We start from the raw sequence: 15,576 nt of genomic DNA on the forward strand, positions 1-15,576 counted from the left end.
TTTGAGTTTACTTTCCGAATAAACTTGTTAAGATTATTTTAGTCAATTGCAATGGCTTAACTAAGTGAAATATTTTATTCACCATTTCATAACTCAAGAAGAAGATCCTTGTGAAATAACTAACTATGGGGGAGTTTTGAAGTGTATTTGATCAACTTAATTAAGTATTGGAGAAAGTAACAGCAAAAATGTCTAACGACATTTAATTGTGTAATAGAAAAGTTGAGAAAAATAAATACAATTATTGATTCCGTCTTTCATTTTCAGAACTTTTGATTCATGTCATAATGGCTCAGTAATTGTGCGTGTTATATATATAAATATTCATAAAATCAGTTTGATGCTATTAGTTTGCCAAAGGCATAAACTATATATAATATAACCATAATTTAAACCTACCATAGAAGCCAATAGTCAATCTTATTATTATTATTAGGGAATGAATTGACCCAATATTATTTATTACGGACATGAATTTATTTGCCTGAAAAAATAAATAAATATCTATCCAGACCTTTTCACTGAATACCGAAAATACCCTTCTACGACACCTATTCTTTTGGAGTTGATTCAAATAAGTTCAATGCTACACGACAAGACCAAATCAATAGTATTAATTAATTTCATGGAGATTAGTGAGGGAGGCGAGGGTCATTGGGTCAAGGTCACAGTCTCTCTCCCCCACCGGCTCCGCCCGTAACCCGTTGCGCTAATCCCCGCCCGAGTCTTTGGCTGTACACGAGTAGTAGAACGAGCTTATAATAAAATCGCCGACTCGGCCGAGTTGTACGGTTGGTCTGACAGTTGAGACAGCTTTTTCTCGGAAACCTCTTGTCTTTCTCTCTGACTCTCTCCCTCCTTTGGCTTCGCAGATTTTCTTTCTCTGAAGAAAGAAGAAGAAGAGAAAGCGCGTTAGACCTGGCCATGGACTACCAAGCTTCGTCTCTGGCTTTCCCTAAGAAGCTCTCTAACGGCCACAGCTTCTCCGGAAACACCATACACGACGGCGTTTTCGCTGCTCCGCCGAAGTTTAGCGTTCCTAATTTCTCGACTGGCGTCGAAGACTACCGCGAGATTTTTGGTGGCTCTGAAACGTCTCTAGGCTCATCGATTCCTTTCCTTGAAGTTCCGGAGCTTAATGAGCCGAAGATTTCGGTCGATGTTCGGAGCTCGAACCTTGACTACTCTAATATTTTCGGTGGTTTTGGAGATTCAAATTTCGCAGTGCCTTACGAGGAATTTTCTCGCGAAACAAACAAAAGGAAAAAATCTGAGCGAGCACGGTATGTAGTGTGCAGTAACTAGAACTCTACACTTTTATTGTTATTTTAAATTAAATTAAAAAAAAAAGTTGCTGAACACTGTATTTCCTTATTTTAAATTTAAATACGAAACATCAAATTCCTTCAATTTTGAATGTGATCGATATATACATTTATATATATATATATATTTTTTTTCGTTTGAGTGAATGGTTATGGATGAGTAGTATTAGATATTTGGTGCATTTAGCAGCACAGGTCGATCTGCGGTTTTCATATTTAGACTTTCCTCTTTTGGAACCAAACTTGGTTTTCTTTTTTTTTTTAGAAAAACTTTTCTTGTATAAATTTTCACTTGGGGTACATTGTTCTGTTTATTTACTCTTTTCTTCTTTTGCCATTCTGTTTGATAATTTTCTTTTTCTTGTATATTACGTAATGTTATCGAGTAAAACCGAATCAGTTTATTTTGAATTAGAGTCACAACTTGTAGAGGTAGAGATTGAATGAAATGGTGTTTGTTATTTTGTATTTGTATTTTTGTTTTTTATTTCTATTTTTCATATATTTTGCAAATATACAGGACACCAGCTCAAAGATTATCGCCTCCAGAGGCTGCAAAGGAATCTAGTATCACCGAGTTGAATCATGATATGGCAGGGGAAACAGTGCATCAAGTCAAGAAATTCAACGTCTCATACAATAAAATCAACAATGGCAATGCAAATGGTACACGTGGGACAAATGGAACGACTTATATAGCTCAGCTCCATGCTGTTCGAGGCTATGCACGTTTAATTGATGAAGATGATAAGCCAGTATTCTCAGAGGTAAATGGCACTGTCCCAAAAGCTAATGTCTGTGAGGGGATAACAGAAGGAAATAATGTCACTAGAGTCAAGAGAGATGTCCCAGCAGGAGAGACTGGAAAACAGACTTCTGTTAGTGGTGCTGAATTTCAAAATAATTCTAACTGGTTTAAGTCTCATTCAATGGATAAGTCATTTAACAAAGATGAAGTTCGACCGGAAACTCTTTGTTCAAAACCAAAAGTAAAACATTGTTCAAGCCTGCCACCTTACATTAACTTAGACAAGGCTGAAGGAATTTTTAGGACTGATACTGCTGAAGGTTCTTCTGGTGTTCATTCACCCCCATTTTTCTATGAGGAAATAGACAAGAATTCAGTTGCTGCTACCTCTGCAGCTGCTTTGACGAAGGCAATAGAGGAGGCTCAAGCAAGGATAAAAATGGCAAAGGAGTTAATGGAAAGAAAGAAGGCTGGTATGCAAAATCGAGTGAAATTGAGTTTTAATGATGGAGTGAAACCTGAGGAAAGAAAGGAGGATAAGGTTGCTTACAAAGTAAACAAATCAAAAAAGAAGAAGAGTCATGAACTATGTGAAGAAGTAAATGTTCCGTTGCATGTTTCTCCCAGGACAAGAGAGAAGAGCCCAGTTGGACCATTTCAAGTAACTGCAGACTTGGAAGTTCAGGAAGAAGTTGATGGGGAAACAACACCTTGGATGAAAACATCAAGCCAAGTAGATTATAGGTGGGAGGAAGTTGAAGCATCAGAGGCTGCAGAGCATTTTTACGAAGTTGAGAACACAGGTGAACAGTGGTCTGCAACCATAGAAGTGAATATTCCATCGCCTGTTTCTGCTGTGACAAGAAATCAAAATGCAATGGGACCAGGCATTGAAGTTCAGGAGTTTGTTTCAACCACCAAAGAAGCAACCAGGGAAACATTTGGTAATAATCTTAGATCAAGTCAAGTGGATCACAGACAGGAAAATGCTGAACCATTAGAGGCAGCAGAACAATTTTATGAAATTGAGAACTCTGATAAAAACTGGATTAAATCATCAGAGTTTAAAGATGTGAAGGAGAAGAAAGTAGAGCAGGAAGCATTTGAGAAACCAAAACCAGCTGAAGAGGAAAATCACCCAGAGAAACTAAAAAATGGAATCAGTAGACTTAATGGAGTTAGTGGAGCATCTGACTTTGGAGTGGGTGGTGGTAAATCAATGTCCGGTGTTGATGTGTTCGATCTTGAGAAAATTGATCAGAAACAAGCTGCCCAGACGAAGGGAGAAAATGAGAAGATAGCTCAAGCATTATATGAGAGTAATAAATGTGAAAAATACCCAATAGAGTTTCAGGAGGATGTCGATTATATGAAGAGACAATCACCAACATGGGATTGTGTTGGAAAGGATAAGAAAGAAGAGGAAGCCTTGGAGCCCAAAGAATATGAAAAGGAACGTATCAATCCCAATGGTGTAGAAGACATTGGCCAAAGGTTCGTCAGTAGAGTTAATGGGGAAGAGATAAGTGGGAAGTCACTATATGAACTTCATCTTGGGAAAAAAATTGCAAACATACTTGTCAATGATGGCAAATCTGAAGGAAATGATAATCTCGGAGAGACTGGAGGAAATGAGAAGATACTTGAAGAGGATGCTTCACATGAGGAAGTCAATGAGAGCAGACAAGGAGAGACTTGTCAAAGGGTAGAGATAGAAAGGATGGAAGCAAAAATCGATCCAAGTCCAGGAGATGATGAGAAGGTGAAAACAACTCTAGAGGAACAATGCAACCAGGGAAACAATTTTGGGGCAGCTGACGATCTATGCCAACTGGACAAAAGTGACAACCTGAGTACATTTCAGAAATCTACTTTGCATGCAGAAAATGATTCTGTTGAAGTATCCGAAGAGATAAGTGATTCTTTCTTGGAACCAAATGGAAGTGGGAATAAACTTGAATCTGTTAAAGAGAACTATGACATGGGGGACAGATATGTACCGGAAACAGATGGCTTCTCCCAAGGTCTTGAACTCACCAAAATAATGAAGCCAATGGAAGATAAGATGGAGAGTGCCTTTTTGGACAAAATTGATACAGAAAATGTAGGTAGTTTTGACAGTAATTTTATCCAAAATCCAGACGATCAAGATGCCTCAAAGTTTGAATTAGTCTGCAATTCAAGAATGTATGTTGAAGAAGTGGGTTCAGAAATAGACAAAGCTGAGGATAAAGAATCTTTTCTTGGCATGAGTCAGGTAGATGACGAGAGTAACACTGAGACTGAGGGTAGTGATGAGCAAAAATGGGCTGATAATGGGATTACTATGAAAGCATCTGAGTTGTCTGATACTTCGGAAGTAGAAGGGGTAACTATAGAGCCAAATGAGGAGCCAAGGACAAGCTCGAGTACAGAAAAAGATCAGGAATATCATGAAGAAACCCCAATAAGCTTAAGTGTGGAAGGGAAAGAAAATAATCATCAAGAAACCCTGCCATGCCAAAGTGTGGAAACCAATGAGGAGAGTCATCGATCAACTGTCACTCTGAAAGAGAGTGAAACCAGTGGTAGTTTGCAAAAGGACATGAAACTGGAGAAAGAACACCTAAGAAAAATAAATGAAGCAAAAGAAAGGGAAAGAACGAAAGAGGAGAGAATAGCTGTTGAAAGAGCAATCCGTGAAGCTCGTGAAAGGGCATTTGCTGAAGCCCGGGAACGAGCTGCTGCAGGAAGAGCAGCTGCCGGAGCTCGTAAAAAGGTAACAGCTGAGGCCCGGGAAAGGGTTGGAAAGACTTCTTCAGAGCCTGATAAGGAAGCCAAACTTAAAGCACAACGTGCTGCTGTGGAGAGAGCAACAGCTGAGGCTCGTGAGCGCGCCCTTGAAAAAGCCATGTCTGGCAAGTTTGCTTCCGAAGCAAGAAAGCAGAATCCACCGCATAAAGGATCATGTTCTGCAAGCACTTCAAGATACCCAAATTCTTCAGAACATGGTAATAAATAATGTTCTGAAGTGAATACGTAGAATTTAATATTTTAGCTTACTATCAATATATCATTTTCAAGGAGACTGTAGATACATATTATGCTAATTCTTACATTTTGCTTAACAGTTTCCAACACTGCTGAGAGATTTGATGGAGCCACTAATGAATCAGCTGAGAGGTGTAAGGCCAGGTCAGAAAGGCATCATAGGATAACAGAACGTGCGGTATGTTTATCGAACCCTTTATATTTAAGCTTACAATATTGAAACAAAACAAGCTTTCTTCATTTTCTTCTTTTGTCTCCTTCAGGAAAAAGCTCTTGCAGAAAAGAATAGGCGTGATCTACTTGCACAGAAGGAGCAAGCAGAGAGACATGTAAATTTAAATTTCTGTTTTGTTAAGGAACTTTTTGGCTAAAGACTGTTAAGGTTTGAAGTGTCTCTTACCATCTTGAACTAATTTTCTTGTGGCAGAGATTAGCTGAAACTCTTGATATCGAGGTCAGAAGGTGGTCTGGTGGCAAGGAGGGAAATTTACGCGCATTGCTCTCAACACTACAATATGTAATGTCTTACCTTCTATCTCTTTATGTAGATGCAATGCATATATTTGTCTTTAGCTAATGACATCAAAAGTTTAATGAGGGAGCATGGCATTTAGATTTTGTAATATCTGCGAAGTTTGAGTGGAAGGGACTTTGAACTACTTGTATAGTTGTTTAGTGTTTCAGTTTCAATATGAGAGACAAAAAGAAGTGGCGGAGAAAAAAAATGAATATTATTGATTTTGGTTATGTTAGATCCATCTAATTCGGATTTACTTATAGCTAGCAATTATCATAAATTGGTTCTGATTAGAAGTTCCCTTTTGTGTAGATCCTTGGACCTGATAGTGGTTGGCAGCCAATTCCTCTGACGGACATCCTTACAGCTGCTGCCGTGAAGAAGGCTTACCGTAAAGCTACACTTTTCGTTCATCCTGACAAGCTGCAGCAACGGGGTGCCAACATTCAGCAGAAGTACACTTGTGAAAAGGTTTTTGATCTCTTAAAGGTGCGTTCCTTTGTTATGATTTATATATAATTTATATTTGTATCATTATCAATTTGGAGAAGCATTATTAGCTTAGTTAAAAAACAACGAATTCAAGTTGTTTTGGTGGCTCCATCTTGGAAGATCTGAAGACATTCATATACTAGCTTCCTGGCCTGAATTTTTTTCTGCCTTACTTTGGTGTTTATAGGAGGCTTGGAACAGATTCAACGTAGAAGAACGGTAGAGTTTCTTTCCATCGTCATTTGGAAGAGCAGTTCCAAAACTTGGTCTGAATAGCAACATTTTCATATTGTTGGCATTCTTTCACCAATCTTTTTCAGCTTTAGGATTTAGGCTGTAATTTAAGCGGGAATGGGGCTTCTATTATTTGTCATAGGATAGTCTTGACCATGTTACATGAAATATATATATATATATATATATATTATTGATGCGTCATGCTGCGATCCAAGTAACTCCATAATCGTGCATTAAGAAAGAAAACAGAAGTCCATTCTTTAGTAATCAAATTAAAAATAAATAAGTACTATTCGTTCTGGTACTAAAATTATAGATGTGGAAAAGCACGATCCTGAGTTGAAATGTGCCAATGCATGGTTCCGCAGTTGAGCAGGATTCTGATGCTAAAACGGTGGCTTGCGATGGTGCTAGGATGGTCTATTAAAACATGATTTTAGAGGGAAAAAATGATGGTTTCTTATAAAAACTTAATTTTAGGAGGTAAAAAATGATGCTAAAACGAAACCTTGTGATGGTTTAGCAATAATGCTATAATGGTCTATCAAAACATGATTTTAGAAGCCATAAACTATGCCAATGATGGTTTGCGATGGTATTTTAATAGTTTTGCATAAAATTTGATAAAACTTTTGGCGAGTTGTAATTTTTTATTCGGTTGTCAGTTTTTTTTTCCATCTAATTTTGGCATTTTCTTTTAAATCTACACATTTAGAGTGTATAAAACTTGAAATTTTGGTATAGATATGTTCGTTTAAGGCCATAGTGAAGATTGACACTTAAATAATCAATATTTTAGGATCTACACTAAAAATCTAAATGTTTTATATATTCTAAACATATAGATCTAAAATATATATATAAATCATCTCAAATTGACAATCAAATGAAAAAGTATGCATCATTAAAGTTTTTTTTATCAAATTTGAAGTAAAACCATCGCTATAAGTCATTTTTAGCTTCTAAAATAATGCTTTGATGGATCGTTATTGGACCATCACAGGGCATTGTTTTTTGCCTCTAAAATCAAGTTACATGGGACCTTCGCAAAGTATCATTTTCTTATTCGATAATGAGTTTTTGTTGGACCATCGTTTTAACATAATTTTTGCTCGAAATTATGCAAATTTCACATTTCCATATTTGAGAAAAAAAATAAAACGCAAATAAAATCATAAAATATTGTGTCAAAGTATTCAAAATTCATAAATTAGTGTTTTAAGTAAATATTTTATTGGATTTAAGTTTTGGATTAGATTTTCAATAATTAAAACATCAAAAAAATAAATAATGGGTGATTCAATGAAAGATTTTATGGTGTTAATGGCAGTCAAAAGGTGATGGTAGTACTAGAGAGAAGAAAGGAGAGAGAGTGGGCTATTTGAATGTTAGAGACATTTTTGTAAAGTTCTCTATATTTTGTAAAGTTTGGCATATTGTTTTATTTGTGGGTTTTAGGAACTTGATAAAAAAAAAAAATTGAAGTTCAAATTTCCCAATTATTATTATAAAATATTAAATATTTATTGATTATTTCAATTTACTTTATGATAATGATTAAGTCAATTTATTTTACACCGAATTGATATCATCATAAACTCTCCCATCTTACCCTATTTATTTAACTCTTGAACAGTGCATTCAATTTTCAAACGATTTGCAGATTCATAGTACTTTTAATCCAATCCTATAGGCACAAGGAAATGCACGAATCTTCGATTGTCGATATCGGCTAGAAAGGAAATTGGTTTAGGAGGTCAAATGTAAGATCGAATCAACTAGTTTGGAGCATAAAACCGAAGAGTTGGGCTCGCACAAATGAAGAAGTGTGTTGTCAAGATACAAAATTGTACACATCTAAACACGAAATAAACTGCAGAAGTCCATCGTTTATTATTAACTAAGCAGTTCCCACCCAATAACTCGATGGAGCTGATAGCAATCAAGCGCCAAGCAAATGAAGCATTATAGCATTCTGCGCATGCATGCGATTCTCAGCTTGAGGGAAGACGATTGAATTCGGAGCCTCAATCACTCCATCAGTCACTTCAACCCCTCTTTCAGCCGGTAAACAATGCATGAAATAAGCTTTCGGCCCTGCCAATTTCATAAGGTTTTCATCCACCTGCGATAATAACAAGCAATCAAACATTAATCCAACAACCGTATGCTAGCCTAGCCTTGCTTGGCAGATGTTCTGCACGGCTATTCATGACAGAGAGAGAATGAATTTTTAGATAATAACTAAATAAGATTAACATACTTAAAATTAGTTGAAAGTGTAACTGATTTACCCCAAAATCCACAACATAGATACTATACACATGCACATTATCCAAACAATACTGCAGATAAACTTGGTTCCAGTACATACCTGAAATCCTTGGAAAGCTTTGCGGCGCTGTGCAGCCTCTTCCTTCTGCCCCATACTGGCCCATACATCAGAGTATACAACATCAGCTCCTATAACAGCTTCTTTTGGATCATTTGTAATCTCAATTTTGCTAATACCAGCCTGCTGCGCCTTCTTAACTGTTTCCATATCAGGTTCAAAACCTTTAGGGCAAGCACAAACAAAGTGGAAAGGTATAACAGATGCCATCAACAGCCAGGAGTGCACAATGTTGTTGCCATCTCCAACATAGACAACCTAAATTACAAAAGACCATTAAATCAAATTAGATTATAACTAAACCTATGCCACCACAAATTACATTCAGAGTATACGATCATACTGTCATACAAGATTGCAGAAAAATGGACTGACCTTAGTTCCTTCTAACTGACCAACGTGTTCAATTATAGTGAGAACATCAGCCATAATTTGGCATGGGTGGTTATAGTCTGTCAAGCCATTGATAACAGGTACAGTTGCATATTTAGCCAAATCAAGAATGTCCTGCCACAGAACATACACATATAATATAATTACTAATTACACATGTGCATAGGCTACAACAATGCTTCAGCACTCCAGCGTACCAACAACTATTTCTCACTTTTTTCTTCTCCCTTCTCTTCTGAATAGACAAGTGTTTCATATATATAAATATATATATATATTTTATTTTTAAAAATAAGTTAATGACATTTCATCTTCCTAATAGGTTACACTTTCAGCTCATGAAAGAGGGTAAGATAAAGAATAAATTATCCACTGTTAATTCTCAATGGTTGACTGGTTGCGTGGGTGGAACAATTACAAACATCAGAAACTCACCGGCATACCTGATGAGCAAAGACACGGGCCATTATAATGTCATTATAGCCAGACAAGACACGAGCAATGTCCCGAGTTTCCTCCCGCTTACCCATTTGAATGTCATTAGGTCCGAGATATATAGCATGACCTCCCAACAAGAAAAATCCAGTCTCAAATGAAACACGTGTTCTCATAGAGGGTTTGGCAAAGATCATAGCCATTGTCTTTCCCTTAAAGGGGAGAAATGTCCTCTCCCCTGATTTTAGCATTGCCTTAACCTCTGCAGCTCGGTTTAACATCTTCATTATTGTGTCTTTGTCAAAATCGTTAATGTGCAAAAAATCTTTCAACTCTGATATCACTGCACGTCAAAAGAAGGCAAACAAAATAATAGATAAGACAAAGCTATTTGACACAGGCCAATATTTACTTTGACAGAAATTAATCCATATTTTCATCTCCGTAGAGTTCCATGCAGTAATTCATTTACGAGTGAAATTCTAGCACTATTTTCCCATCATGTTCAGTGCGAATAGTTACTTCAGTGAGCTAAGATATTTCTATAACCAGTTCGCATATCTGGTTGTGCATGCGACTCTTCAATTTGAAACTAGAAATTGCATATAGCATACTTTCGAATTTTTTTACAAATGGGTCAAGTAGGCAAAAACGAAAAAAATCAGCAGTTAGACCACGTTGAGTTTTCTACCGCAAAGCTCACTAAATTGGCGGCCTTTTGTTAGTCAGAAACCCTAATCGACCAATTTCACACACTTACAGGCACGAGTAGTCAGCTACATTGCTGAATAACACAGCCTTGAATATAAAACCTAATTCAACCACTTCCTACCGCAAGTATAAGTTGTAAGCATATAATGTAGGTAGTTCTTGCATAATTTATAAAAACAGAGTGCATAAGCCCTAATATTCAAGTGAAAAACGATCCAACCAGCAAGAATGTCCAGTCTTGATACATACTTCTTTCAACGAAAATAACTCTCAAGAACTAAAACAGTAAGAAGAAGGATTAGATATTGATGAAAATCATTGACCTTTTCCGTTAACGGATGATGAAGGTGAGGTAGCAGAAGAGGCCTGGCACGATGATATTCTTCCACGAAGAGCCGGAGAAGACAACGAAATGCCGGACAACTTCCTGGAAGATAACGGAGATCGGAGGAGAGACTTGCCGGAGGGAGAGCATAACGAAGAGGAGAGAGAGGGCTGGTCCACTCGGATTGAACAAAGTGAAGAAAACGCCGCCATTTTTGTTGCGGTTGGGAACTGTAGAGCTCAACTGAGACTGAAGATGCTTTCGTTCAGGGGTTTTACGCTTTGTATATAAACCAAACAAGACCAGACCCCAATGCCGCACACAGTGTGAGCGTGGGTCCCATGAAATTACTTGATTACCCCTGACAGAGAAATTGTTCTCAATTTCTCATTCTTTTCTTCCTTTTCTCTATTGTGAAGATTTTTATTTATTTGTTAATCCTCTTTAGTGCACTTTTGTGATTAATTAGGTGAATTCTAAATGTTGGAGTCGGATGTCAGTGATATTAATCAACGGTGTATGCCTTCTTCTTACCTAGGAAGTGCTGATCTGATAGAGAGATCACTTCAATCTGTAATGACTTTGTTATTTTATCCTTTTGAGTATTGTCCAGACTTTGTTGTTCACTCTTAGGCGAAATTAGCTTTATCTAAAGATGAATATCATACTGTATGGTGTCCTAATCATCCTTCTCTTTGTATTGATTCTCTTATTAGAGTTGAGTTGATGGTCATCGCCAATGATATTGTCTTATTATATTGCTGAAAAGTATTCTTAGCATAATCGTGTGCCAATTTGTGTCTATCTCATTAAAAGTGACTTGATCACAAACCCTAAACAATTCAGATTACTTGGTAGAGACATGCGAGATCAGAGAAACACCCACATCTTTCGCACATGATACTTGCATGGTGTAGCAATCAAGTTCTTTTAGTTTCCATTTATCAAATACTTATTTGAAATGTTCTTAATAAGCTAAGGTATTCTTGGAGAGAGTACCACACCTCAAGGCATCCGTAACTTAACTTTCTGGAATTGCTAATTATCACAGTGCTTATTGTTAATATGTGTTTGGTAGGGAAACACTATTTATATTCATCTTATATAAAACGAGAAGGCTACTTAGAACAGAGGTGTGAGTGACACGTTCCATTTATTGCATATTTACTACATTTGTAATTGTAATTAGAATAAATTAATAGAGAAATGAATGAAAATAAAAGATAGAATAATTATAATAGTATTTTTATTATATTGTTAACTAAAACTAATTAGAAAGAGAATAGAATCATTTTATTTTTTACATAATTAGAAAATGTAATCGAAATGCTTAAATTGACAAAGAATGAATATAATCAATATACGTAATTATCATTTTTAAAAAATATTAATTTTATTTAAGAAGTGAACGTGTTTTTTAACTTTTAAATATATATAAAAAGCTTTAAGGATATATAATCTCATTTTTTGAGAAAATGAAAAGAGAAGGATTTTCTTTCTTTTCTTCTTAATTTATGTGGATCATATTAATTTCTCTCATTATTAAATTTAGTAAACAAGTGAACGAGAATTGTTACTACACAAATGATTTTCATTCTTTTTTAAATAAACATGTCATTAAAGTAAAGAATACATCCACAAAAGTAGTGCTTGAATTCGAATATAGCTATGAGATTATAAATATTATATAATAAATGTGCCATCTCACTACAAAAAAAAAGGTTCTATACCGAGAACACTGTACCGAGAACATGTTCTCGGTATAGACATTTCAGATGCGCGAGACATTTTCGCGGTTCTGAAATAGGGTTAGTTCCTATACCGAGAACATGTTCTTGGTAATTAATTGAGGATATTAGGAGTGTCGGGAATTGTGAGTTGTTAATTATAATTAACGGGAAAAAAGAGTAAAAGATCAAGTTGCCCTTAAGGGGCTTTGAGTGAGAGATGTGGCCTTAGGGTATAGTGATCATTTCCTAGCTTGAGGGAGGATTTATACAGAACCTAGTAGAATGAACCACTCAAACTCTCAGCTCTCCCTTTTCTCCTTCGATCATTCTCTCCCTCTCTCTCTCTCTCTTGGTTTGATTTTGGGGCAAAGCTAGAGAATTCAAGCTTGGAGTTCTAAAGCTTGGGGCTTGAGATTTAATTGTTGTAACTAAAAGGCTTTAATTCATAGCTGAGGTAAGGATTATAAACTTTATTTTTGTTAGTTTTCTCTATGGTTTTGGCTGTTATTAAGCTTCAGAGTTTTAGGTTGTGATTGGGTTTTTGGTGGTGTTTTCAATGTGTTAAAGCATGGGTTTTGATGCTGGTAGTGTGTTGATAATGGTTAGGGGTTTTAGTTTTGGCTCTGGGAATGATTTGTTATGATTTTGGTTGAGTTTGGGCTGAAGGGAAAACATGGCTGTTGGGTTCGCAGGGTCAAGTCGCGACCGCATACTTGGGCGACGCGACCTGTGCGAACCCCAGAGCCTAGGTAAGGCTTGTCTTGATGGCGCGCCAAGACCCTCAAGGGCAAGTCGCGGCCCGCCCCTAGACCCAGACAGGGGGGCTTTCTGTCTGGGAGGCGCGCCGCGGCCCTTGAGGGCGGGTCGCAACCCGCCTGGTCCTTTTTGGCCAGCTTAGGTTTTTAATGGCGGGTTTTCAAACCTTAAGGCTCGGGATCAAATCTACTATTCGGTTTGGTAGAATTCGAGGACCTGGAGGCTAGGACTTGGTCCGGAAGCCTTTAATTGCTCATTATTGACGGGATTTTATATTTGAATATGACTAGGTTACCGATAAGAGCTCGAGATTCGTTCTTAATTTATTTTACACTCGGACTTGAGGTAAGAAAGTTGCACACATTATGTGACATACATGATAAGGGCTTGGCCCGAATGCTGAATGTGGTTTTTGTCGACCCTGATTTTGGCCAACTGACACGGAGTCAAATTTGCTTGATGTGGACAAACACGTTGGAAAGAATATGATGACGAAATGATAAAGAACACAAGAGTTTATAGTGGTTCGGCCCCAGGATCTGGTAATAACCTACATCCACTTAAATTGTTATTGATATAGAATTCAAAGGAGTGATCAAAGAACTAGGGTTCAATGAATTTCACCAACCTCTGAAGAACAATACAATATGTCAAATAGAATCACTCTAGTCTCAAATAATTCGAAGGCCAAAAGTCCCTTCCTTGAGCTATCTTTCTCTATTTATAGGCTCAAGGGGGATTACATTAATTTGTTACAGATATTCTTTCCTAAATAATAGGATACTCAGGAAATCATGGGAGTCAATTTCGGGATTGACTAAGATCTTTATAAAAATATCATGAGATACGCGGAACCTGCGACCATACTGGTCGCAGGTAAGCTTCGACTGCCTTTTGCTTGTAATATCTCTTCTGGTCGATACCCTAGCAGAATTCCGCCAAGTGTCAGCCACGTGTCCAGAAGTCACTTGCCACGTCATTCGTGTCTGTTTTTTGGATAACAGTTTTGATTGGGCATTAGTCCCTGTAAATGGTCATGAATATGATTATGCTTGTGATTATTGATGAAACATGTTGAGTGCTTTATAAATGGATATTTGTTATATGATGAATGCTTGTTTGCATTATATACTTGAGAAAAGTATTGACTTATCAGTCAAGGACGGCAATAGCGTTGAGCGCTGATCGTAAAGAATTCACTTATGAGTCAAGGACGACAATAGCGTGTCGAGCGCTGGTCGATATGATTAGATCTAATCAGGAGAGCAATACAAGCTCGTTCGACCCAATGGTCGTAGAAAACTAAAGCACTTGACTAATTCTATGGCTAGTTACTCAGAGTTAGGGCAAAGGACCCAGGGTGACTTTATGGTCACATAGCTAGGGCAAAGGACCCCATGTTGACTCTATGGTCATCTATTCAGGGCAAATGGCCCCAGGATGACTCTACGGTCATCTATTCGTGGAAAAAGAGCCCCAGGTTGTGTCTATGATCATCTGATTAGGGTTGCGATCCCTAGAATAATTCTATAATCATTTATTTGTACTTGTATGCATGCATGAGTAGGTTATTACTGTTGGGCATGCTAGTTATACATCTGAATCTGTATATATTGTTCATGCACTTGTATTAAGTTTTCTTGCTAGGCATTGGCTCACGGGTGTTATGTGGTGCAGGTAAAGGAAAAGAAAAGTTGGACCAGCCATGAGTGTGAGAGCTTAGGTGGCGACGTGTACATATGCGGCCGCTTGACCACCACGACCAAGGTTTCTTAGAGGAACTAGGTTTTAACCCTATTTTTGCTGCTTAGGTCGGCAGATTGTAGCTTTTAAGTTGTAATGACCATTTTGGAATTGTAAACAACTTTGTAAACGTTATTATGGGATCTCATGTACAGTTTAATGTTTTAATGAAACATCCATTCCTTTTAACCGAAATTTTTAACCCTGGACCATTAATCACATTTAGATGCACGTTTATGGCCTAATGACTCGTTTAGCGAGTTAAGCACTATTTAAAATACACAGTGTAACTGTCTATGCTAACCAAGGCGTTACAATTAGTCCTATTAAGCATCAGTATAGCAGAAAGTCTATGATTGCTCAAAGCTGAAGGAACACAAGAGTAACAATTATCAATTTACATTGATGGACATAATCATGTTGTTTGTACTCTAACTTCAACTTGAATGATCCATAAATAATCAAAATGATCATTATATTCTAAAATTATATATGTAAAAAAATAAAACATTTTACAAGTAAGGACAATTTATCAATACATTACAATCAAATACATCAATCTATTATCGACAGGATAAAAAGAATTATGTGATTCATAATGCTCAATAAATTTCCTTCACTATTCTAAGTAAACTACCAAATAATAGAATTATCGACATGATAATTTAAATTATTCATGAATCTTAGAATTTATTTATTTAATTTAACGAAATGTGGGAATATATCAATATCAATCAATATA

The 15,576-nt window shown here is 36.8% G+C and overlaps 2 protein-coding genes across 4 annotated transcripts; one reads left to right on the forward strand and one right to left on the reverse strand.

The window, feature by feature from the left end:
* Positions 1-646: 646 nt before the first annotated feature.
* On the forward strand, positions 647-6,550 carry LOC133804682 (auxilin-like protein 1). Of its 3 annotated transcripts, none has more exons than XM_062242827.1 (8): positions 647-791; positions 873-1,283; positions 1,846-5,063; positions 5,184-5,281; positions 5,367-5,432; positions 5,531-5,620; positions 5,933-6,109; positions 6,300-6,550. In XM_062242827.1, exons 2-8 carry the CDS (start codon positions 925-927, stop codon positions 6,333-6,335), a joined length of 4,044 nt encoding a protein of 1,347 aa, XP_062098811.1. In that variant the 5' UTR covers positions 647-791; positions 873-924; the 3' UTR covers positions 6,336-6,550. The 3 variants fall into 3 exon arrangements, with proteins under 3 accessions (XP_062098811.1, XP_062098810.1, XP_062098812.1); XM_062242828.1 differs by having other exon boundaries at positions 652-786; XM_062242826.1 differs by having other exon boundaries at positions 650-1,283.
* A 1,563-nt stretch (positions 6,551-8,113) lies between these two features.
* Positions 8,114-10,887, reverse strand: LOC133803930 (ornithine transcarbamylase, chloroplastic-like). Its single transcript, XM_062242074.1, has 5 exons — positions 10,604-10,887; positions 9,578-9,912; positions 9,117-9,248; positions 8,724-8,999; positions 8,114-8,474 (listed from the first exon to the last, which is right to left on the reverse strand). Exons 1-5 carry the CDS (start codon positions 10,815-10,817, stop codon positions 8,292-8,294), a joined length of 1,140 nt encoding a protein of 379 aa, XP_062098058.1. The 5' UTR covers positions 10,818-10,887; the 3' UTR covers positions 8,114-8,291.
* Positions 10,888-15,576: the final 4,689 nt, after the last annotated feature.

The sequence above is a fragment of the Humulus lupulus genome, chromosome X, assembly GCF_963169125.1.
Source record: "Humulus lupulus chromosome X, drHumLupu1.1, whole genome shotgun sequence".
NCBI lineage: Eukaryota > Viridiplantae > Streptophyta > Magnoliopsida > Rosales > Cannabaceae > Humulus > Humulus lupulus.